General features: G+C 48.7%; 1 protein-coding gene across 2 annotated transcripts in view; it reads left to right on the top strand.

Moving 5' to 3' along the window:
• Positions 1-26556, top strand: part of LZTR1 (leucine zipper like post translational regulator 1) — a 268122-nt gene that overhangs the window by 82042 nt on the left and 159524 nt on the right. For both annotated transcript variants that reach the window (XM_065403185.1, XM_065403186.1), the window contains exons 8-9: positions 21794-21933; positions 24248-24449. In XM_065403185.1, the coding sequence (XP_065259257.1) occupies positions 21794-21933; positions 24248-24449 (342 nt within the window). The remainder of the gene's footprint in view (positions 1-21793; positions 21934-24247; positions 24450-26556) is intronic.

Genomic DNA, 26556 nt, shown 5'->3' with positions numbered 1-26556 from the left:
TTGGGGTGCACAGTGCAGCGGAAGAAGGAGGGTGATTTAAAAAATAAAATAAAAAGGAGAGGTTTTATTTTTTTTCCACCACAATTGATGACGTAGTGCGGGCGCTGATACAAGCTTCGGCGGCCCAGCAGGAGGCTACCCGTGTCCAGGCAGCTGCCCAACAGGAGGCAGTGCTCCTGCAGCAAGAGACTAATCGCCTGCTGATGGACCAGGCTGCTCAAGACCGAGCTATGTTGCGGGAACTGGTAAACCAGATAAAGTCCCTTACAGAGCTGAATCGCGACCATGATGGGACGCGGCTCATACGGGCCAGCCATTGGCTGCAGAAAATGACATGGGAGGATGATGTAGAGGCATACCTTCTGGCCTTTGAGAGGACAGCCCTACGGGAGGCCTGGCCTCGAGATCAGTGATCTGGCATCCTTGCCCCATTCCTGTGTGGGGAGGCCCAGAAGGCCTACCATGATCTGCCTGAAGAGGCTGCGGCAGACTACCCCCAGCTGAAAGAGATCCTGGCCAGATCTGGGGTAACGACAGCAGTGCGGGCCCAGCAGTATCACGGTTGGAGGTACCAGGAAGACAAAACTCCGCGGTCCCAATTGTATGACCTCATCCATCTCGCACGAAAGTGGTTGCAAAGAGAGTCCCGGAGTCCGGAAGAGATACTAGTGGTTCTGGTCATCGACCGATACATGAGGGGACTACCACCAGACCTTCGTGCCTGGGTAAGCCAGAACGAACCCTCCACCTATGACGAGGTTGTCGCCCTGGTAGAGAGGCAAAGGACAGCGAGGGAGCTGACCCGACCAGTTAAGGAAGAGGCACCCCAGATTAAACTAGCAGCACTGAGCCCTAAAGTTCGGGTGACTGGGCCACCAGGAGGGCCCAGGTGGAAAAAGAGAGAGGCTGAAGGCCCATCAGAGGCCACAAAGAGTCGGAGCACTGAGGGAGAAGAGGATCATGATGTTAGACTGCCCAAACCAAGAGACCGGGGAACGCCTAGGGCTCCATACAGATGTTATGCCTGCGGGGAGTGGGGACACATAGCTGCACAGTGTCCCAATGCTGAGGAGCCTATGCAGTGTAACCTGGGGAACTGGGCAGATCCATGCTCCCTAATCCACCTTGTGGGACTAACCCCACATATGTATACCAGACCAGTGAAACTAAATGGGGTAGGGACCACGGCACTGGTTGATTTGGGCAGTGCTATCACGCTTATCTCAGGGAAGCTCGTGAAGCGTAGTCAGCTGCTGCAGGCTAAATGTACAGGGATAACATGTGTCCATGGGACAGTTAGTTACTACCCCACCATCCCAGTAAAAATCGAGATCCAAGGGAACACTACTGAGGTAGCAGCAGGTGTAGTCCCTAAACTCCCATACCCGGTGCTCATAGGGAGGGACTTCCCAGGGTTTGGAAACTTACTCCCAGTAGGGGGATTGGAGAAAGATGGGGACCCTAAAATTGATGAGGCATCCACAGCAGACTGTCAACCCCCAATCTTCTCTGAAATATCCCCAGATTTGTTCTCCACTCCCAGACAGGGTAGAAAGACAAAAAGGGAAAGAAGGGCAGCTAAGGCCTTGGGAACCTGAATACTGATCCAAAGCCAGAGGGTCGCTCTTGTAGGTAGGCGGACCCGCGCAGCTGAAAAGGAGGCCACGCAGGAGGGAGAAGCACCTGAGTCTGACCCCCACCCTAATGCTTCTGAACCAGTAGAGGCAACAGAGACTGGGCCCCTAGATCTTGGGCAGATTAGCCCCGGGAGAGGAAATTTTGGATGGGACCAGGCAGAAGACCCAAGGTATGACAACATTAGGAAGGAGGTGACTGAAATAGATGGGGTCCCCGTGGAAGGGAAAACCCAGGGACCAGGACCCTACTTCATAATGAAGAAGGTTGCACCAGTACAGGGGCAGAAAGTACAGCAGATCCTAGTACCTCAAAAACACCAGAACGCTGTATTAAGTCTTGCTCATAGTCATCTTTTTGGGGGGCATTTGGGGGTAGAGAAGACCCTGGCACGAGTCCTACGACGGTTCTTCTGGCCCGGAGTACATGAAGAAGTGCGGAGGTACTGTGCCTCCTGCCCGGAGTGTCAGCTGCACAGTCCCCGTCCCCACTTGAGGGCACCTTTAGTACCCCTTCCCATCATAGAGGTCCCCTTCAAGCGAATAGCCATGGACCTAGTGGGACCCCTGGAGAAGACGGCTCGGGGCCACCAATATATACTTGTTGTTTTGGACTATGCTACTCGCTACCCAGAAGCCATCCCCCTGCGGAACACGGCCTCTAAAACTATAGCCAAAGAGCTGGTGGGGATCTTTGCCCGAATGGGGCTACCGAAGGAGATATTAACCGACCAAGGAACCCCATTTATGGCGAAGCTAATGAAGGACCTCTATACGCTGCTCCATATACATACCCTGAGAACTTCAGTCTACCATCCGCAGACTGATGGGTTGGTAGAAAGGTTTAACTGAACCCTCAAGGCTATGATAAGGAAGGTGGTAAGTTGGGACGGGAAGGATTGGGACACCCTACTACCCTACCTTATGTTCGCTATCCGGGAGGTACCACAGGTCTCAACTGGGTTTTCCCCCTTCGAGTTATTATACGGGCGTCACCCCCGTGGCATACTAGATATCGCCAAAGAGATCTGGGAAGAGGAACCCAATGAGGGGAGAAATATAATAGAGCATGTAATGCAGATGCGAGACCGGATAGCCCGGGTTACCCCTATTGTATGGGAACATTTGGAGAAGGCACAGGAGGCCCAGCGAACCCATTACAATCGCCAGGCAAAAGTGCAACAGTTCCAACCAGGGGATCGGGTTATGGTGTTGGTACCCATGGCAGAAAGCAAGCTTCTGGCCCAATGGCAGGGGCCCTACGAGGTGGTTGAACCCGTGGGGGAAGTAACCTACAAGGTGCGGCAGCCAGGACGCAGAAAACAAGAACAGATTTATCACGTTAACCTTCTGAAACCCTGGCATGCACAAGAGGCATGCACAACGGTCCAAAAAGACCTAACCCAGGAAAACAAGCCTTCCAAACAGGTGAGAGTGTCTCCCGATTTAACACCAGACCAGAAGAATGAGGTGTCTGAGATGATCTTCCGGAACCAAGATGTGTTCTCGACAAAACCGGGTCGAACAACCGAGACATATCACCACATCGTCACGAACCCTGGGGCCAGAGTAACAGTGAGGCCCTATCGGGTGCCAGCGGCAAAAAGGGAGGAAATAAAAGCAGAAGTAAAAAAAATGCTGGAGTTGGGGATCATCGAAGAAGCCCACCGTCAGTGGTCCAGCCCAATCGTGCTGGTGCCCAAACCTGATGGCACCACAAGATTTTGCAACGACTTCCGGCGACTAAACGAAGTATCCCAGTTCGACGCGTACCCCATACCTCGCATAGATGAGCTAGTGGACCGTCTGGGTAATGCCCGGTACTTGACTACCCTAGACTTGACAAAGGGGTACTGGCAGATTCCCCTTGCAGAAGACGCAAAGGAAAAGACTGCGTTCTCTACAGCAGAGGGTCTTTTTCAATATACTGTCCTCCCTTTTGGACTACATGGGGCCCCAGCTACCTTCCAGCGCCTCATGGACAAGCTGTTACGCCCGCATAACAGTTATGCTGCTGCCTACTTGGACAATGTGGTCATTCATACCCCAGACTGGGAAACCCACCTGGAGAAGGTGGAGGCAGTCCTCGATACCTTCAGGCGAGCTGGCCTTACAGCAAACCCTGCCAAGTGCTCTGTAGGGTTTACAGAGGCCAAATATCTTGGCTACATTGTGGGAAAAGGTCTGGTAAAACCCCAAGTGAACAAGTTAGAGGCCATCCAAAATTGGCCCCGACCAAGTCGTAAGAAACAAGTCTGGACGTTCCTGGGGTGGTGGGGTATTACCGACGATTTATCCCCCACTTTGCCACAAGGGCAAGCCCCCTGACAGACCTAGTGAAAGCCCATGGACCTGATCTGGTGAGATGGTCTGACGCAGCAGAGGAAGCATTCACAGACCTATGGACTGCCCTCTGCAATAACCCCGTACTGATAGCCCCTGATTTCACCAAGGAGTTTATCCTGCAGACGGATGCATCGGAAGTAGGGTTGGGGGCCGTTCTATCACAGATGGTCGGGGAGGAGGAACACCCAATTCTATACCTCAGTTGGAAACTCCTTCCATGGGAACAAAAATATGCAGTGGTGGAGTGCGAATGCCTCGCTGTAAAATGGGCCATGGAAACATTGCGCTACTACCTGCTCGGGCGCAGATTTGTCCTCGTGACCGACCATGCCCCTCTTCAATGGATGCAGCGGAACAAGGAGTAGAACACAAGGGTGCCCAGATGGTTCTTATCCCTCCAACCTTTCCAGTTCCGTGTGCAACACAGAGCAGGGAGCCGTCATGGCAACGCCGATGGCTTGTCACGTGTGCACTGTCTGGCTTCCCAAGCTGCCCATCCCCTTGGCGTTGAGCAGGGGGGAGGGATATGTGACAGACCCAGACCAGTGGGGTACAGGAGTCTGGTAGAGGGCAAATATACTGGTCACTGGATGAGTAGTTTTCTGTTCCCTGAGTGACCAGAGCAGGGGCTGCACTAGAGTAATCAGGAACCTGCTAGAACCAGTTAAGGCAGGTAGGCTAATTAGGACACCTGGAGCCAATTAAGAAGAAGCTGCTACAATCAATTAAGGCAGGCTAATCAGGGCACCTGGGTTTTAAAAGGAGCTCACTTCAGTTTGTGGTGCGAGTGTGAGGAGCTGGGAGCAAGAGGCGCAAGAAGCTGAGAGTGAGAGGGTGTGCTGCTGGAGGACTGAGGAGCACAAGCGTTATCAGACACCAGGAGGAAGGTCCTGTGGTGAGAATAAGGAAGGTGTTTGGAGGAGGCCATGGGGAAGTAGTCCAGGGAGTTGTAGCTGTCATGCAGCTGTTACAGGAGGCACTATAAGCAGCTGCAGTCCACAGGGCCCTGGGCTGGAACCCGGAGTAGAGGGCGGGCCCGGGTTCCCCCCAAACCTCCCAATTGACCTGGACTGTGGGTTCTTCCAGAGGGGAAGGTCTCTGGGCTGTTCCCCAACCCACATGGTGAATCTCTGAGGCAAGAAAATCCGCCAATAAGCGCAGGACCCACCAAGATAGAGGAGGAACTTTGTCACACTACCCACTATATTTTCCACTCGGTGCATCTGATGAAGTGGGTTTTAGCCCACGAAAGCTTATGCCCAAATAAATTTGTTAGTCTCTAAGGTGCCACAAGGACTCCTCGTTGTTTTTGCAGATACAGACTAACACGGCTACCACTCTGAAACAAATAAATCTGTTAGTTTGAGTTAAAATTAATAAAAAAAAGGCTCCTGTAAGAAATTAAGCACCATATGGTTAAAATTTACATAAATCTTGTGCATAGGCAACACTTGCATACATTTTTAGGAGTAGTGAGTATTTTTTATTCTTCATAACTGAAAGTATTTCTAGCAGAGGCTGGAGTATAATGTTCTTCAGAGAATTCTGTAAAAAACTTCCCTCCTTCAAAATGGCTGCCATCTCCTATTGTTTTAATTGGGACTGAGGCAACTGGCTGCCCTTTGCAAAGATAGCCAATTTCTTCTTTGAGTGATGTCCCTGTTAGTGCTCCACTTTAGGTGACTGCGCGCCCCTGCACCTCTAGTCGGAGAATTTCGACAGCAGTACCTGGCTGGGTCGCACATGTACTCTCCCCATCTCGCGCCTGTAGCAGCAGTTGATTAGTGCTGTGCAACCCCCACGCGCAGTTCCTTCTCAACTGCCCTTGGTCTGAGTCAGAGCTCCAGCAGCGTCTTCACTTGATTTACCTCAGAAGTGATCATTAGCCATATTGCTATAGTTAGATTAGTTGGTTAAGACCTTTCTATTTTTCTTCTCCCTGTACAAATTTTATAATTTCATCCCGTCATGGGATATTTCCTTGAAATGGCAGGATCTCCTGGTTTTAAATGTTGCCACTCTTGCTGTGAGACAATTCCTATCTCAGATGGACACTCACAATGCATCAGGTGCCTGGGGGAAACACATGTACCCCAAAAGTGCATTCATCACCATAATCTGAAGGCCCAAACAAGAAAAGCAAGGGACCTCAAACTTAAACTGATTCTCATTGAGAAGTCCCTCCATCCTGCCTCAGCCCCAGGACCGCAAACTTCTGCCGGTGACCAATCACCGAAGATGGCTTCTGCTAGATCCCCCTCCTCAGCTTCATATGGGAGGGATCTGTCTCCTAAAAGACCTGCAAAGAGGAGAGCTTCCACTCCTCCTAGCAAAACTGTGTCTAAAAAGAAGCGTTCCCTGGCTCGATCTACTGCATTGGTACCGACTACACTGTGGCTAAGTACCTACAAGTCAGCAGGGACTTCTGATACAGTCGGTACTGTTAAGGCCACAGACCCCAAGCGGGCAGGCTCTAAAAAGGAAGGCAGAGAAAATACTGCCCTTTCCACTACGGCACCAGCGGCAATAACAAAATCCTCGGTACTGAGTGCCTCTGCAGTTCCTAAGGCACCGGCGACACCTCCTGGATCTCTGCTGCACATCATTGATGCATCGGCGCCAAAGCCTCCTAAGTCCTCGGCGCATTCGACGTTGGCACCTATTCTCCCGGCACTGCAGTACTTCCCAATACTGCAACAATTCGCGGCACCACAACAAATGCATGCGCCTTCTCTGGTACCAAAAATACACCAGTTCCTTCCACCTAAGAACCTGACAGTGACCCTGGAACGTGAGTCCCCTCTCCACAGTACCGACACTGCGTCAATGCTTTTAGTATCATGCATACCACCAGCTGCATCTGCCTCCCCCTTCTACAGTGAGGAGGATGAAGATGAGGAGAGGGAACTTTCTTCATCTCAGCACTCCTCGCCCATGTAGGCCAGTAGAGCATCCTAGACCCCATCCCAGACCAGACATACAGGGGTGGTATGGACACCCCTGGGGACCCTCACCAGTGCCTTTCCCAACGCAGTTGCCATTCTGGGACCTATGAGCAGCCTATAGGCAATATTATCCCAAGCCACCAAGCGTCAGGGAAACGTATGGACATTCCTTATCAAAGTCAGTAGTGCCACCCAATGTTTCCCAGGAATAGACTTTTGAGGAAACAGAGCAGGAGTTAGACCAGGAGGCTACTCCTGCAACCAACTCGTCTTCCTCACCTGACAAGACAATCATGCCTCCACCCCCTACTACCAGAGATGATTTCAAACAGTTTCAAGAGCTGTTTAAAAGGATAGCTGACACACTACAAATCCCTCTTGAAGAGGTCACCAAATCTCAGCACAAGCTATTGGATATGCTCTGTATGTCGACATCCTCCAAGATTGCCTTGCCTGTAAACGATGCCATTATGGAGCATGCCACAATCATCTGGCAGACCCCCCCCCCCCCCAACCACAATCTCACCTACGTGTCAGAGGGCCGACAAAAAATATTACATCCCTTCGAAAGGGCTAGAATTTTTATTTTCCCACCCCCAACCAAATTTTCTCGTGCTGGATGCTGTTAATGAAAGAGGCAGGCAACATTATTCCAGGACCACACCTTATGATAAGGAGCGGAAAAGGCTGGATTTACTTGGCCACAAGGACTACTCATTGGTGACATTACAGCTTAGAATCGCCAGTTATGAAGCTCTCATGGCAAAATATGACCACACGACATATTTGAAATTAGCAGACTTTATTGAATTTATACCAGAGGAAAAGAGAGAGCAGTTTACATCGCTCATTTCCGAAGGTCAGCGTATAGCTCGAACAGCCCTCCAGGCATCGTTGCGAGGGCCATCGCAACCACCACAGTAATGTGCTGGGCCTCCTGACTGCACTTGTCGGGGTTTCCAAGGGAGATGCAATCTAATGCCGAGACTCATCAAGCCCTCGGATCGCTACCCCTTCCTGCTTCTCCACGTGGGCACCAATGATACTGCCAAGAATGACCTTGAGCGGATCACTGCAGACTACGTGGCTCTGGGAAGAAGGGTAAAGGAGTTTGAGGTGCAAGTGGTGTTCTCGTCCATCCTCCCTGTGCAGGGAAAAGGCCTGGGTAGAGACCGTCGAATCGTGGAAGTCAACGAATGACTACGCAGGTGGTGTCGGAGAGAAGGCTTTGGATTCTTCGACCACGGGATGGTGTTCCAAGAAGGAGGAGTGCTAGGCAGAGATGGGCTCCATCTAACGAAGAAAGGGAAGAGCATCTTTGCAAGCAGGCTGGCTAACCTAGTGAGGAGGGCTTTAACTAGGTTCACCGGGGAAAGGAGACCAAAGCCCTGAGGTAAGTGGGGAAATGGGACACGGGGAGGAAGCGCGAGCAGGAGAGTGCAAGAGGGGAGGACTCCTGTCTCAGACTGAGAAAGCAGGACGATCAGTGAGTTATCTTAAGTGCCTATTCACAAATGCAAGAAGCCTGGGAAATAAGCAGGGAGAACTGGAAGTCCTGGCACAGTCAAGGAACTATGATGTGATTGGAATAACAGAGACTTGGTGGGATAACTCGCATAACTGGAGTACTGTCATGGATGGTTATAAACTGTTCAGGAAGGACAGGCAGAGCAGAAAAGGTAGGGGAGTTGCATTGTATGTAAGAGAGGAGTATGACTGCTCAGAGCTCCGGTATGAAACTGCAGAAAAACCTGAGAGTCTCTGGATTAAGTTTAGAAGTGTGAGCAGCAAGGGTGATGTCGTGGTAGGAGTCTGCTATAGACCACCAGACCAGGGGGATGAGGTGGACGAGGCTTTCTTCTGGCAACTAGCAGAAGTTACTAGATCGCAGGCCCTGGTTCTCATGGGAGACTTTAATCACCCTGATATCTGCTGGGAGAGCAATACAGCAGTGCACAGACAATCCAGGAAGTTTTTGGAAAGTGTAGGGGACAATTTCCTGGTGCAATTGCTGGAGGAACCAACTAGGGGCAGAGCTCTTCTAGACCTGCTGCTCACAAACCGGGAAGAATTAGTAGGGGAAGCAAAAGTGGATGGGAACCTGGGAGGCAGTGACCATGAGATGGTCGAGTTCAGGATCCTGAAAGGAGAGCAGCAGAATACGGACCCTGGACTTCAGAAAAGCAGACTTTGACTCCCTCAGGGAACTGATGGGCAGGATCCCCTGGGAGAATAACATGAGGAGGAAAGGAGTCCAGGAGAGCTGGCTGTATTTTAAAGAATCCTTATTGAGGTTGCAGGAACAAACCATCCTGATGTGTAGAAAGAATAGCAAATATGGCAGGCGACCAGCTTGGCTTAACAGTAAAATCCTTGCTGATCTTAAACGCAAAAAAGAAGCTTACAAGAAGTGGAAGATTGGACAAATGACCAGGGAGGAGTATAAAAATATTGCTCAGGCATGCAGGAGTGAAATCAGGAAGGCCAAATCACACTTGGAGTTGCAGCTAGCAAGAAATGTTAAGAGTAACAAGAAGGGTTTCTTCAGGTATGTTAGCAACAAGAAGAAAGTCAAGGAAAGTGTGGGCCCCTTACTGAATGAGGGAGGCAACCTAGTGACAGAGGATGTGGAAAAAGCTAATGTACTCAATGCTTTTTTTGCCTCTGTCTTCACGAACAAGGTCAGCTCCCAGACTGCTGCACTGGGCAGTACAGTATGGGGAGGAGGTGACCAGCCCTCTGTGGAGAAAGAAGTGGTTCGGGACTATTTAGAAAAACTGGACGAGCACAAGTCCATGGGGCTGGATGCGCTGCAGCCGAGGGTGCTAAAGGAGTTGGCGGATGTGATTGCAGAGCCATTGGCCATTCACTGTTACAGACTAGGGACCGAATGGCTAGGAAGCAGTTCTGCAGAAAAGGACCTAGGGGTTACAGTGGACGAGAAGCTGGATATGAGTCAACAGTGTGCCCTTGTTGCCAAGAAGGCTAACGCCATTTTGGGCTGTATAAGTAGGGGCATTGCCAGCAGATCAAGGGACTATTCGACATTGGTGAGGCCTCATCTAGAGTACTGTGTCCAGTTTTGGGCCCCACATTACAAGAAGGATGTGGAAAAATTGGAAAGAGTCCAGCGGAGGGCAACAAAAATGATCAGGGGGCTGGAGCACATGACTTATGAGGAGAGGCTGAGGGAACTGGGATTGTTTAGTCTGCAGAAGAGAAGAATGAGGCAGGATTTGATAGCTGCTTTGAACTACCTGAAAGGGGGTTCCAAAGAGGATGGATCTAGACTGTTCTCAGTGGTAGCAGACGACAGAACAAGGAGTAATGGTCTCAAGTTGCAGTGGGGGAGGTTTAGGTTGGATATTAGGAAAAACTTTTTCACTAGGAGGGTGGTGAAGCACTAGAATGGGTTATCTAGGGAGGTGGTGGAATCTCCTTCCTTGGAGGTTTTTAAGGTCAGGCTTGACAAAGCCCTGGCTGAGATGATTTAGTTGGGAATTGGTCCTGCTTTGAGCAGGGGGTTGGACTAGATGACCTCCTGAGGTCCCTTCCAACCCTGATATTCTATGATTCTATGATTCTACTGTAGAGGACCTTCCTTTCGAGGGTCCGAAGCTGTTTGCTGGAAAGATTGACGAGTCATTCCACTCCTTAATGGACTCGAGAGCCACTCTTAGATCTCTAGGCATCTATTCACCTGCAACTAAACGCAAACTGGGCAGGTATTACACATCACAACGTCCTAGACAGGCTCCATACACACACAACCAGAGACAGCATGATCCTCAAAGGTCATAGGCAAAGACTACTCAAACGAAGATCAGATTATTCGCTGCGTCACAGCAACTGACCGCTAAACACCAAATTTTAAGGTTTGATCGAGGGCTTAACAGAACTCCCCCAACCATTGTTGCTAACACCATACTCCATTAACCATCCGTTTACAGACCGTCTGGTACCATTCTGCCCAGTCTGGCATATCATTACTTCTGACAGATAGGTACTAGGGTTTATCAAGACAATCCAGTTCCTCTCCAAGCCCCCACCCACCTTCCCCCCCAGTCCCTCTCAGGGACCCCTCTCGTAAGTCACTCCTGAGACAGGAAATAGAACACCTCCTGCAACTTGGCACAGTAGAACTAGTGCTGGTACAACACAGAGGGAAGGGCTTCTATTCCCATTGTTTTTTAACACAGAAGTCTGGGGATGGAAACCCATTCTTGATCTCAGGAAACTAAACAAATTAATCAAAACACAATGATTCAGGATGGTTGCTTTAGCAACAATAATGCCTGCGTTGGAGTGTGGGGATGGGTTTGCAGCCCTTGACCTACAAGACTCATATTTTCATGTAGTCATACACCCAGCATACAGGTGATTCAGCTGATTTATATGGGGACAGGACCAATTCCAATACACAGTACTACTCTTTGGCCTCTGTACGGCCCTTTGAGTGTCTTCCAAAGTTCTAGCAGTGGTGGCGGCCCACTTACGCAAGCAAGGGGTCATGATATACACATATTTAGACAATTGTCTACTCAAAGCCACACAAAAAACAATGTCACTTTTCACAGATCTCGGTCTACAAATAAACCATCAAAAGTCAACACTAACACCAGTCCAACAACTGTACCTTATTGGGGCCCACCTAAACTTTATAGGAGTGAAAGCATCACTACCACCTCAGAGATTCGTCATCCTGACAAACCTGATCAATACCACAATACACAGTCCACGGGTATCTGCCAGGATCTGCCTTCATCTACTAGGACACATGGCAGCGACCACATATGTCGTAAATCATGCCAAACTATGCATGCACTGCCTGCAGGCTTGGCTCAGGACAGTGTACATCCCACACAAACACAGACTGAACAAAGTCCTAAGCATGCCAGCGAAGGTCAAGGACTCACTACAATGGTGGACTCACCTGCAAAACGTGTGCGCAGGCGTCCCCTTCCTATGGCCTCCCCCTGAAATGATAATTACAATGGATGCCTCCCTACTGGGATGGGGTGCCCACTTAGACAGCCTCACAGTATAGGGTAGGGTATATCTTCTTCAGAATCAACAGTTCACATCAACATTCTGGAACTGCGAGCATTTCATTATTCTTAATTGAAAACAAAACCATGCAGATCATGATGGACAATGTGGCCTGCATGTTCCATATAAACAGACAAGAAGGAGTGAGGTCACGCTCCCTATGCACAGAGGCCATAAAGTTGTGGACATGGTACATCCAACACAACATCAACATATCAGCCACATACCTACCAGGATCTCAGAACATAACTGTGGATATGCTAAGCCAAAAGTTCTTGCATGACCACGAGTGGGAAATAAACACCTCCGTGATCCAGAGCATACTACAACAATGGGGGTTCCACTCAATAGACCTATTTGCCACGAGCTGGAACAGCAAATGTCCAATGTTTTACTCCAGAGCGGGTCTGGGACCAGAATCCAGAGGAGATGCATTTCTTATCTGATGGGACGCACCTCTCCTGTACGCCTTCCCTCCCATCCCTCTACTGCCCAGAGTCATAAACAAAACGAAGACCTATCAAGTCAAAATCATCCTGGTAGTCCCAGCGTGGCCCAGGCAACATGGTATCCATACTTAAAACAGATGTCAGTATTCCCTCCACAAATCCTTCTACTTTTCCCAAATCACCTCTCTCAGGACAAAGTTCACACTCTGCACTTGAACCTGGAGACACTCCATCTGAGAGCCTTGCTCCTCAATGGTTCCAAGTCGAGGAGATGATCTGCTCTGAGGAAGTTAAAGACTTCTTGCCAACTACACGCTTGTCATACCTCCACAAATAGAAGAGATTCCATACGTGTTGTCTAAACAAACAAATCGAAGCCACCAATTCTACCCTGCCTGTAGTCCTGGACTACATACTTTACCATAAGAAATTGGGTCTCTCAATGAATTCATTACAAGTACACCTGGCAGCAATTACAGCCTTCCTCCACAAGATGGATAGCGTTTCAGTCTTTGCACACCCAACTACTAAAAGATTCCTGTAGGGCATTCATAACCTCTACCCAGAACCCATAGCCCCAACTCCTCCGTGGGACCTCACCCTAGTGCTTTGATCTCTGATGACTGCCCTGTTTGAACCTTTGGCTACATGTTCACCAGTACACCTTTCCATGAAAGTAGCCTTTCTAGTAGCCATCATATCCAAGAGGCATGTCAGAGAAATAGGAGCCCTTATGGCAGACCCACCATATATGATTTTTCTTAAGAACAAGGTCACTCTGAGATCCCACCCTAGATTCTTACCTAAAGTCCCTTCTTCATTCCACCTCAACTAACCCATCCATCTTCCCACATTCTTCCTTAAACCTCATAAGAACAAATAACAGGAGTACTTGTGGCACCTTAGAGACTAACAAGGTGCCACAAGTACTCCTGTTATTTTTGCGGATACAGACTAACACGGCTGCTACTCTGAAACCTCTCATAAGAACAGGCAAGAGATGACATTCCACACCCTGGACATCAGAAGGGCACTAGCCTTTTATCTAGAATGTACCAAGTCGTTCATAAAAACTCTAAACTGTTCCTCTCCACTACAGAACACTCCAAAGGCAAACCCATTTCTAAGCAGAGATTTTCCAAACGGATTTCAGGCTGCATCCAGCTCTGCTACCGTCAACAGGGGCTACAACCCCCTTCATGGCTCAGAACACATTCCACAGGAGAAGTAGCCACATTGATAGCCACCTTGAATGAGGTGCCTATTAAATGACATATGCAAAACAGCTACTTGGACATCACCCCACACATTCATACAATACTATGTCATCGACCAGGTCTTAGCATCTGACACTTGGCTGGGATACACAGTACTATCGTCCATTCAGAATTCACTCTGAATCCCTCCTTCCACCTGAGGTGCACTGTCAGTCACCTAAAGTGGAGCACCCATAGGGACTGAGGTTCTTCTTCGAGTGATTGCTCATGTGTATTCCACAATAGGAGTGCGTGCTCGCCACGTGCACCAGTGCCGAAAGCTTTTCCCCTAGCAGTACCCATAAGGGTGTGCCCCTAGCGACTCCTAGAGTGGCGCCTCCATGGTGCGGTATAAGGGGCGCTGTGCGCTCCCCCAACCCTCACTTCCTTCTTGCCGCCAGTGAAGGTGCTTCGGAACTGCTCTGCTCCAGCTTTGCTGCAGCTCTCCTCCAGAACTGTTGTTCGTTCAGTGTAGTAGTACCTGTAGTTAAGTAGTTTGATTAGTTTTGTTTAGTTTAGTTTAGTGCACCCGGGCCGGGACATGCCCCGGCTTTTAAGTTGTGCGACACAATGGATCACAACCGATGCCAGTGAGTGATCTGCACACGGACTGTTTATGCTGTTTGGGTGAAACCCATCTCAGCGATCACTGCAAGATTTGCAAGTCGTTCAAGCCTCGGACTGAGAGAGAGAGACATTCGGCTCCGGGCCATCCTGATGGAGTTGGCATTGACCCCGACTCCGGCGCGCCGGTCTGAGTCGGCACCGGGTACCGTGGTGTCAGTGCGCGGCGACCCCCCCGGCGCCATCTACCAGTCGGCACCGCTCCCCATCCGGGGGGCATGCCAAAAAGGCTAAGAAGAGGCCTTTTCCGCCGCGGCATTGGAGCAAGACTGGGGAGAGGCTAGACCCATGTTGGGCAATCCTCGGTCCCCATTGGCCTCTAGGCCTCCTACCCAGGTTGAGTGGAGTAGCCTGGCCCATTCAGAGCAGGCTTCCCCGGATGTCCGGATGCCCTCCACACCCGAGGCCCTGCAAGCAGCCTGGGATGTTATGTCCATGCCAGTACCAGGGGCACCGCCAATGTTGGCCCCGCAGTCCAGGAGCAAGCCGCCACTGGGACCTCCACAGTCACCCCGGACTCGATACCAGTCACGGTCGAGGGAATGTTCCCGACACTGTTCGCCGCTCAGCTACTGTCCCGTGTGTAGTCCACGCAGGTCACTGTCGACCCCCACCAGGTTGTCTGGCTGGGTTCCGACTGACAGACTCCAGGCACCGCTCCACCTCAAGGAGCGGTCACCAACAGGACCGAGGCAGACACCGCCGAAGGCTCTTGTCTCCAAGGGGCTATTGTAGCCAGTCGCGACACAAACGTCAACGCTGTTCCCGTTCATCGTCTCGCTCCAGGACCCCGCCACGGCACCGCTACCGTAGTCCTGGGTGTCGATCGCCGTTGCCTTGCTGTCGCGGATCCGCCCGCCGGAGCTGATCGCAGAGCAGCTGCTACCCACGGTACCGTTCCTCCATATTGGGATCACAGTCTTGTGGTCGGCACTGCTCCTGGTGCCGCCACTCCTCCCAGTCCAGGGCTTGCTCAGTGGCTGGAGCCTCGGAATGGCCGTCGACCTCTCTCTCTTCCGGCCTCCGAGGAAGGAGTCGGTGGGACGTGCATTGTTGGTGCCATGCCTGGAGAGTGACCAAGTGGTGGGTCCTCTGGTGCCGGTGGACACGCAAAGTACCATGCCCGCTTCCTCACCCTCCCCTGGTGATTATGGCCCCTCCTCCCTCCGTCCCGCAGGAGGACTCAAAAGCCCACCAGCGACTATTGAAAAGGGTGGCATCAAACCTCAACGTTCAGGCAGAGGAGGTGGAGGAGCCCTCAGACTCCCTCTTTAACGTCCTGTCCACCTCGGTACCCGGCAGGGTGGACTTGCCACTCCACGAAGGGGTGGCGAAAATTTCAAATGCTTTCTGGCAAACCCCGGCCTCATTGCCCCTCATCCCTAAGAGAGCATAATGAAAGTATTTTATGCCCGCCAAGGGACATCAATACCTAACACCCACCCTGCCCCTAACTCCCTGGTGGTTGAGTTGGTCAATCACAGGGAGCGGCAGGGCCAACCCCTGCCCCTACTCCAAAAAATAAAGCCTCAAGGAGGCTGGATTCATTTGGGAGAAAAATCTATTTGTCCTTGAGCTTCCAGTTACGGGTGGCGAACCATCAGGCTCTCCCGGGCTGGTATGAGTTTAATCTGTGGGGCTCTCTGCCTAAGTTTGAGGACTCTCTCCAGGAGTGTGCCAGGAAGGAGTTCAAAGCTCTGGTGGAGGAGGGTATAGCAGCTGCCAGGGCAACCCTGCAGGCAGCATCGGATGCGGGGGACATGGCCGCGTGGTCCATGGCCTCCGCAGTGTCCATGAAAAGGGTGTCATGGCTCTTGCTGTCGGGGCTGTCCAGTGAGGCGCAGACCTCCTTGCAGGACCTCCCGTTTGACAGCAAGGCTCTGTTTGCGAAACAGACGGACATAAAACTGCACGGCCTGAAAGACTCCCGCACTACGCTTAAGACTCTTGGCCTCTAATGTTCCGGCTCCGGCTAGACCTAAGTTTAAGCCGCAGCAGGCTCCTGCCCAGGCCACCCACTCTAAATACGAGCCCCCTTATAAAAAGTCGCGGGACTATAAGAAACGCCTGCAGAGGCGGCTGAGTGGGGTGTTTCCCCTGTGGCTGCTCTGGTCCAGCTCATTTTGGACTCCCTCCTTCACCTTAGAGCCCAGGGCCTGGGGCCCTCATCCGTCAAGGTGCACTTGGCCATATCGGCCTTCCACCTGCCGGTGCAGGGGCACACGGTATTCTCCCATGCCATGACTGGCCGATTCCTTAAGGGATTGGATCGTCTCTTCCCATATGTTAGGCCCCCAGTCCCGCAGTGGGACCTGAACTTGGTGCTGGCCTGGCTGACGGGTCCCCCGTTTGAGCCGCTAGCTACGTGCTCCTGGTCGCACCTCTCGTGGAAGGTAGCCTTCCTGGTGGCGATCACGTTGGCTAGGCAGGTCTCGGAACTCCAAGCCCCTGTACACGCTGTTCCATAAGGATAAGGTCCAGCTCCGCCCACATCCTTTGTTCCTCTCGAAGTGGTCTCCGCCTACCACATGGGTCAGGACATTTTCCTGCCGGTCCTCTGCCCCAAGCCCCATGCGACCAGTGAGGAGCGCCACCTCCACAAGCTGGATGTGAGATGGGCTCTGGCCTTTTACCTGGAATGGACTAAGCCATTCAGGAACTCTTCTCAGCTGTTCATCTCCTCAGCCGAACGCATGAGGGGTCAGCCGATCTCCACTCAGCGGCTCTCCAACTGGATCACCTTGTGCATCCATACCTGTTATGACCTGATGGGAATCCCTCTGCCATCGATTGTAAGGGCACACTTGACTAGGGCGCAAGCCTCCTCTACTGCCTTTTTAGCCCACGTCCCCATTCAGGACATCTGCAGGGCTGCCACATGGTCTTCAGTTCACACGTTCACCTTGCATTATGCGACCGTCTCCCAGACCAGGGAAGATGCCAGGTTTGGCAGGGCTGTGCTCCGTCCCGAGAATTTATGAACTCCTACCCACCTCCAACAGATATAGTTTGGAATCACCTACTGTGGAATACACATGAGCAATCACTCAAAGAAGAAAAGACAGTTACCTTTTCCATAACTGGTGTTCTTCAAGATGTGTTGCTCATGTCTATTCCACATCCCGCCCTCCTTCCCCTCTGTCGGAGTTGTCTGGCAAGAAGGAACTGAGGGTGGGGGGAGCGCACAGCGCTCCTTATATCACGCCATGGAGGTGCCACTCTAGGGGTCGCTAGGGGTGCTCCCCTATGGGTACTGCTAGGGGAAAAACTTCTGACACCGTGCACGTGGCGAGCACGCACACCTATTGTGGAATAGACATGAGCAACACATCTCGAAGAACACCAGTTATGGAAAAGGTAACTGTCTTTTCTTCGAGATGTGTGTCCCTATAGGTGCTCCACTATCGTCCCTCCTCCCCACTACTTTGGAGTTCTAATTAGTCCTCTGCAGTAGAGAAGGAACTGATGGGGGTGGGCGGCCACACAGTGCTAATCAACTGCTGCTACAGGCGCAAGATGGGGAGAGCGCCTATGCAGCCCAGCCAGGTACTGCTGTTGAAATTCTCTGACTAGGGGCACGCAGTCACCTAAAGTGGAGCACCCACAGGCATACACATCTCGAAGAACCTCAGTTACTGCACAAGGTGAATAACGCTCTTATCGCCAGTCATATTCTCATGTCAGACTCCTGGCAACATAAGAGGCCACCATCTTCCCTGATTGTAGCTTGGTTTCACTTTCATTGGGAGCAATGGAAGGAAATGGCCATTTTGAAAGTGAGCATTTTAACGGAGTGTAGTGTGGCCTCATTTCCACTCAGAACAATGGGGCATAGCAGCCATTAAACTTAACATCACCTCTTATCTATCCAACATGCTGCTGCCAAAATCACCCTTCTTACCCATTGCTTTGATCATATAATTCCCCTTAAAGTCACTTCACTGGCTCCCCATTGCAATGTGTATCAAGTTTGAATTTCTTATCCTTGCTTCCTACATCACGCCTATATCTATGCCCCAATCTCTCCTTACTCCTTTTGGAATGCCAAGTGAGGCAGCCTCCATCTCCTCATTTGAATTGCTGCTGAAAAGTTGCTTCTGTTCTGAAGCCTATGAGAAAAGTGAAAACAACCCAAATCCTATAATTATGAATATGTGTACACAACCCTATTATTATTATGTATTATTTCTATTACTGTCGTGCCTAGGACTGTGACCTGAATGATTTTGCCATTGACTCCCCATCCTTTGTCTTGTCTCTCCTCTTCCTTTTTATCTATTTTTTGACTCTCACTTGTGTCAAGTTGAAGCTTGATGCAACCCCATGCTCTGAGTGTCCCTAGCCTCTATTTGCCAGAAGCTGGGAGTGGACAACAGGGAATGGATCACTTGATGATTGTCTGTTCTGTTCATTCCCTCTGAAGCACCTGGTATTGACCACTGTCAGAAGACAGGATACTAGGTTAGATGGACCATTGGTCTGACACAGTGTGGCCGTTTTTATGTTCTTATGTTCTTTATATTTAATGCTTTTCTGGGCAGAGTCTATGTCTATACTTGTTTCTGTGAGATGCCTAGCACAGTTTTGGGCACTCAGAAATGATAACACATAACACAGTATCTCAACATCTTTCTCCTTCCCCCATTCTGCATGGAGTATTTAATGGAAAGTCTGTGAAAAGAGTAGAGAACTTGGGTCATACGCTGTCTATAGCCTGAGTTTGCAGGTAGCTGTGTTCTGAATCTGTTGTTGTTTTTCAAAGTTGATAGTTTCATTCTAAGGTATGGTATGTTATCATAACCAATCTAGAAATCACAAATGTTTCTGTCACTGTGGCACAGTGTGAATTTGATCTCATAATTCCAAACAGTCTGATATTTCTTCAGACGCTAAAAGCCCCAGTTCCCTCTACCCACTTGCCAAAACATCCATATTTTCTCTGATAACTTCTATTAATTGTGTTGCCAAGTACAAAATCCCCAGCACACTGAAAGCTGGGGAATGTGGAGACAGCATAAGATAAATTGACATTCTTCGGCTATCCCTCGATGCAAGGATGATGTATGCCAAGGAGGGTTTTTAAGTGGCTGAGGAGCCCAATTTGTGCCCTGCAGATTTTCCCACAGAAGTGACAGGTGTTATCTTGGAGGAGACATAGTTGTTGGCTGGACTGTTGTGCCCTTTCTTTCCTCCTTTGTTGCTTCTCTGTCTCATGAGCATGTCTGTTCTCCTCAAAGTGAGCTGTGGCTTAGTGTATGGTGTAAATTGACTTCAGTATCAAAATAAATAACATAGACTACTGTAATACACCTCTACCCCGATATAATGCGACCCGATATAACACGAATTCGGATATAACGCGGTAAAGCAGCACTCCAGGGGGGCGGGGCTGCGCACTCCGACGGATCAAAGCAAGTTCGATATAACGCGGTTTCACCTATAACGCGGTAAGATTTTTTGGCTCCCGAGAACAGCGTTATATCAGGGTAGAAGTGTAATTGTATTCATTTTCAAATTTAATTAAATGAGAACTTCAATTTTTAATGTAAAGAAAGTTATCAGAGGAGCGGAGGAATGAATGTCAAGCATTCTTCACATTTGTCCATCTTGTTTTAAGGAATCTTGAATATCTGGAGGTGGAATTATATTTCTGTGCTGATCAGTTGTCGCTCACACATTTTTCTTAGCCATCCCTGTAAAGGTCCCAACTGACATTTGGCAAATGGTGTCACAACTACAATTGTGCTTGCATGAGGTTTAAATCTTACAGAAAGTATCACCTTCTGATTTGCTTGAAACCTGTCATCTAGTTGTTAATCTTTCACAGGCTTGGAAAAGAGCCCCTGTGAACTCCACCTTTTGAGCTGGGGCAAAAATAGACTATTTTAAAAAAAACTTATCTTAGTCCCAAGAACTGAAAAAAGTTGCATGCTTTCCTGAGAACGGAGTGGTCTCTCTGAACTAGAGCTCTTACTAGCCAGTTGTCCTATTATACACATGGGTACTTGACATCTTAATTGTTTTTAATTCTATCTTATTCATAAAATAATTACTCTTACAATCACCATCACCTAATTAGTATTTTTTCCTAAACTACACCCTTTATCAGAGGAAACTATGCTGTTATATGAGAGGAAGGATGTTTTTAGGGTTAAGGTACTGAGCTAGGGCTTAAATGTGGGTTCAGTTCCCACCTTTCCTACAGACTTTTTGTGTTACCCTTGAGCAAACCTTTGTGCCTGGATTTCCCATCTGTAAAATGGAGATATTTTTAGTCTCCCACATTTTGTCCATCTTGTCCCAAAGAATTTTCAATCTTAAATAAGCAGGGACTGTTATTAAACTATAACTAAACCCATTGTAAGTCCCCTAGGTTTTTTGTGATGTTTGCAGACAAACCCAGAGCAGAGTCACTCTTCTCAGAGTTTTAAGTGGATTTGCATCCAAATCTGTCATGACTTGATGAGTTTCTGAAGGTCTTAGAACATATTCAGTAAAATGTAAAGCAGCCCATGTAGCACATTTTAAAAATGTTTCTTTTATAGTTGTGTGGTTGTTTTTCTGGCATTTTATTTGTATTTTTATCCAGCATTACTGTCATGTTTTGGTAGCGAGGTCTAATACTCAATTTGGGAGAACAATTCTGCTCTCTTCAGCTAATTACTCCTCAGACCCACTTTCTTTTAGACCAGGTAGTGGGGTATCTAAGAGGCTACTTTTGTCAGTGACTTTGAATCTGCTTAAGGAAATGAGACCACAGCGTCTCATAAAACCTTACAACAAATACTTGGTTTCACAAGGATACATGTGCACAACTTCAACTGTCTGGAGGTTTCTGAATTTAGTATGGAGAATGCTTGTGTTCTGATGGAATCATGCTACCATGGCCTCCCCCTTGCCACACTACCCTCAGGGTTCCACTTAAAAATTGTACTACCTCTTCAGGGTATCTCTGTGGGGTTGACAGTTTCTGTTCTGACAGTTTCTGTTCTGCAGTATTTGTGCGTAGTTTGGGTGTTAAGGCTGGTATCAGAATTCTTTATGTAACTTAAACTTGTGATGTCAATAGTTTTGTTTTGTTTTGTTTTTTTAATAAGTGCATGTTCAGGGTACATCTTTAGACACAAAAAATCCTGCATCTTGGCAGGGGGTTAGACTAGATGATCCTCGCGGTCTCTTCTAACCCTAAGATTCTATGATTCTTTGATCTTCTCTTGAATTGTTTTTAGCAACTTTAACTATTGTTTGGCAAGTTGCTTTGTTTAAGTCAACACTACACTATTAAGTGAATAAGGCTCTATCTACACACTTCAACCAAATTTATAATCTCTGTGTGTCATCGTCAGCTGGAAACATGATTTATGTTCACACACTACATGGTTCCTCTTCACCAAAGGAGGTTGTGTTAATCCTTCAGTGTGCATGTTCAGACAGTCTTACAATGGAGTTTGAAAAATATATAATTTAGTGTGGATTTTGCTACTTTTTAGATTGAACAGAGTGGTGAGATCCCTCCTTCCTGCTGTAATTTTCCTGTGGCTGTTTGCAAAGACAAGATGTTTGTGTTTTCTGGCCAGAGTGGAGCAAAGATCACCAATAATCTCTTTCAGTTTGAATTCAAGGAAAAAATGTAAGTTCCAACATTTGATTCAAGTAAAATACATGTAATAATTCTGCTGTTCAGGTTGAAGAAAGTACACAATGAAAGATATTGAAGAAGGAACAGTTTGTATTTCATAACTAAGAAAGGCAGTTCTTTCTAATTTCTAATTTCTTTGATTTTTAGTTGGGGACTAATTAGGCTGATATTTGGATAATATGTCAGCAATAATACAATAGCTTGACAATATGCTTTGGCTAGATAGAGACAATTCTTTTCTACAGGAGAACGGAAACTCATATTGATTCATTTGAAATAATAGCCAGTGGGCACAATTTTCAGATCTGGGTGTGTAATAATAGGCTCCTCAATCCATACCTAGGTGTCTAATTAGAAAGGGTCTGATTTTCAGAGGTGCTGAGCAGCCTCAATTCCCACTGAAGTCAATGGGAGTTGTAGATGCTCAGCATCTTTGAAAATCAGATAATTTAAGTGTCTATATAAGGATTTAGGAATGTAACTTCAAGCTACCAATTTAGAAAATCTTGACTAGTGCCTTTTCAGATGTTCTGTTACATTTGGCCCCAAACAAAAAGGAAATATCAAGAGTGCACATGGTTTCCTCATTCAGCACTTGAAAGCTCCTGTGTTCTTAGCGACAAAGAGTCCTGTGGCACTTTATAGACTAACAGACGTATTGGAGCATACGTGGGTGAATACCCACTTCATCAGATGTCTGTGTTCTTAGACATTGTCATCATGTGGAGCCCTCATAGGAATTTCATACCATATGTGTCTGATAGGGGGAACAGCATGAACCTACAGTTCAAGGAAATGAGATAACTGTGAAAAGCAAATGTCTAGTTCGCTCTTGTGGGGAAGCAGTCTGACTCTGAATCCCTGCTCACGTACACACATACGCACTTTCAAACAGTGGAGTCCAGCTTTTGTGGGAAGGTTTTTATTTCAAACTTTTGATCTCCCAGTCCAGTTAGTTAGGTTGGGAGTTGGATAATTATTAAATATTAAAAATCTGAGTGTGGTATAATGAAAGAAGTTTTAAAAGCACTGGTGTGGAACCACAATAGAGAGGCAGTAGGCCAAGCCATGATTTTGAAATCTGACTAGCGATTGGGTGCCCCAATTTTTGGATTCCCAACTTGAGACATCTTTGAGGGTTCTGATTATCAGGCAATGCTGAGCACCTGCCCTCTGAAAACCTGGCCCCTTCAGAAAGGTCAGGTTTGGCACCCAAAAACTGAAGCACCCAAAACCACTACTCAGTTTTGAAAACTTTGGTCTACAATTCTGAAAGAGATAAAAGTGGGGAACAAAAAAGCAGCCACTGTAGCTTAACTACTGCTACTACAACTATTGCCACAGTTACTGATGGCCTTTTTGTTGGGGGGAGAAAGGACTGGATATTGTTTTAATTTCATAGTTTCGGAGAGTTTAAGGCCAGAAAGAATAATTAAATCATCTAGTGTGACCTCCTGAATATCGAACGCTGTTCAGTTTCACCCAGATACCCCTATATTAAGCACAAAGTCTTTAATTAGGCTTAAGCATTTCAGTCCTCCGGAGACTAAACTACTGTGTGCCACAGACAGAGAGCAAGAGATACCAAGGTGTCACCAGTGCCCAGAGCCCCTGCAATGGCAGGGAATTGATTAGGTGAGATAAGCTCAGATGATCCCAAGCTGAATCCACATTCCATGCTGTAGAGGTCAAAAAAACCCCAAGATTCCTGCCAATCTCACCTGGGGGACAAGTCCTTCCCAGCCCTAAACATGATGACCAGTTTGACCCTGAGCATGTAAGGAGGACACACTAGCCAGATATGCTATCGCTCAAATAGAAGTTATGGATTTGATGCAGAAATTATTGGGTGAGGTTCTCAGGCCTGTATTATGCAGGAGGTCAGACTACATGATCATAATGGGATATAAAATCTAGGAATCTGTGAAAACCACCACAGTAATGAAACACAATACAACATAAACCAACCAGTCACCCAAACATTGAACAAAGTGTGCAAGTCTTGTATCTTGTCCTGACGTCTGCCAGAGTTGGGCTCTGGTTGACTACAAATGTAATAAAAAGCTGAATTGGTGGCTGCAAATAATATTAATCATATTATGTTAAGAAACTGTGATCCCTTACCAAAAAACTGATTTTATTTAAACAGTGGGGGTAGGGTTTGATTAGGGTATATTGTAATAGGTGTTTTCCATCTCTAATTGATAGAATCCTTTGGGGATTTTGAGACAGTTAATTTTCAAAACTCATTTTGAAGAAAGGAGTTGTAAAAGATTTACTCTTTGTTTCATGTCTTGTGTCTCAGTTGGACACGAATTCCTACTGAACACTTACTTCGGGGCTCCCCTCCTCCTCCACAGCGAAGATATGGTCACACCATGGTTGCCTTTGATCGCCACCTCTATGTGTTTGGTGGTGCTGCAGATAACACATTGCCAAATGAACTACACTGCTATGATGTGGACTCTCAGACCTGGGAAGTTATCCAGCCTAGTCCAGATAGTGAGGTAAAGAGTGCACTGTTTAATTACTCCTCTTTCTCTTTTCAATCTACCTTTTGCTTCCATGGTATAGAACAGAGAATCTTTATTTAAATTAATAACATTAATATTGAATTATACTTTTATAGCTTCTTCTCCAACAATGTGTTATACCAGGGGTCGGCAACCTATGGCACGCGTGCCAAAGACGGCATGCAAGCCAATTTTTAATGGCACGCTGCTGCCTGCCGAGTCCCGGCAGGCAGCACCGTGCCATTAAAAATCCTGCCCTGCCCAGCCAAGCCCGGCTCGCTTTTCTCTGCCCTCCGCCCCCCCTCCCTCTCCCGCGGGGGCAGGGGGCAAGGGGCAGAAACTAGGTCCTGCCGGCTCCTGCCAGCTCCCCTGCCTCTTCCGGCAGTGTGCTCAGTTCCTGCCCCCCTCCTCCTCTTCTCCCTCCCTGCTGGCCGATCAGTGATGGCCCTTGCGAGGGAGGGGGTCCAGAAGGAGCAGAGTCAGCCTGCTCGCTGCTCCCGGCGGAGGCAGAGAAGAAGTGGAGGCAGGGCCTTGGGGAAGGGGTGTGTGTGTGGAATAGGGGCATATCCCCTCCAGCCCCCTGCCCTGACCCCCCCTCATACCCCCTCTGACCTGACACCCCCTCACACACACCCAGCCCTCTGCCCTGAGCCCTGTGCCCCCCCTCTCACACCCCCAGCCCTCTGCCCTGAGCCCCCCCGCACACACACCCAGCCCTCTGCCCTGAGCCCCACACCCCCCCCAGGCCCCTGCCCTGAGCCCTGTACCCCCCTCACACACACCCAGCCCTCTGCTTGACTCCTTCACCCCCCCACTATGACTCTGGCACCCCCACACATACCCAGGCCCCCCACACCCCATGCCCTGACACCTGCACCCCCCCCACATACCCAGCCCCCACCCCATGCACCCCCCACATCCTGACTCTTGCACCCCCCACATCCCCACCCCCACCCTGAGCACCAAATGGGAGCTCTTGCACGCCCCCCCACATTCCCACCTGCACCCCTCGCACCAAATGGGAGCTGCTCAGGTAAGTGCTCCACACCCAAACCTCCTGCCCCAACCCTGAGCCCCCTCCCTGATTCTAGCTCCTGGTCAGACCCTACACCCCAACCCCCAGCCTGCTCCTTCACCCCTTCACTCCTACTCTCAGCTCAGTTCAGAGAGAGAGGAAGAGAATGGGCCAGAACCAGGGAGAAGGTATGTGTGTGGGCAGGGCCAGGACCCCAGACCGGCAGCGGGCTGAGCGGGTCTGGCAGCCGGGATCCCGGCTGGCAGGAGCTGACGGATGGAACCCCTGAGCGGCAGTGGGCTGAGCGGCTCAGCCCACTGCCGGTCTGGGGTTCTGGCTGCCGGCCCCGCTCAGCCCGCTGCCAGCCTAGGTGAACGGAACCCTAGGCCGGCAGCGGGCTGAGCAGGATGGCAGCGTAAGATTGACATTTAAATTTAATTTTAAATGAAGCTTCTTAAACATTTTGAAAACCTTGTTTATTTTACAATACAATAGTTTAGTTATATAATATATAGACTTATACAGAGAGACCTTCTAAAAAACATTAAAATGTATTACCGGCACACGAAACCTTAAATTAAAGTGAATAAATGAAGACTCGGCACACCACTTCTGAAAGGTTGCCAACCCCTGTGTTATACTGTCAGTACAGAGTGAACAAAATTTCCTTTGAAGGCAATGTCATTATTGATACTTGTAAAACTCAAACTTTCTTCACTGGCACTTTTTTTTTAAAAGACCCAAAAAAGATGTTTATAGGAGCTAACACTTGACATAGAAAATCATAAATCCTCATGTTCCATGGCATGAGCCAGCCACTAACTGACAAGGGTTAGGAAGAAACTTCCCCTGTGGGGATGTTATTCCATGATTAGCAAATGGGGTTTCTTGCACGTTCTCCTGAAGCATCTGGTGCAGGCCCCTCTGAGAGAAGATACTGGACTAGACGGACCACTAGTCTAATCCACTGTGAGAAGTCCTATAAACTTCTTATTAGAAGGCAATTCCTCTTTTTATATGTTCCTATGTGCAGTACTTACTAGCAAAGAAGAACTAGCTGTGAATTTGAGAATAATAGGGGAGCTT

Source organism: Emys orbicularis, chromosome 4 (genome assembly GCF_028017835.1).
Source record: "Emys orbicularis isolate rEmyOrb1 chromosome 4, rEmyOrb1.hap1, whole genome shotgun sequence".
Lineage (NCBI taxonomy): Eukaryota > Metazoa > Chordata > Testudines > Emydidae > Emys > Emys orbicularis.
This window is presented reverse-complemented; position numbering and strand designations above follow the sequence as displayed.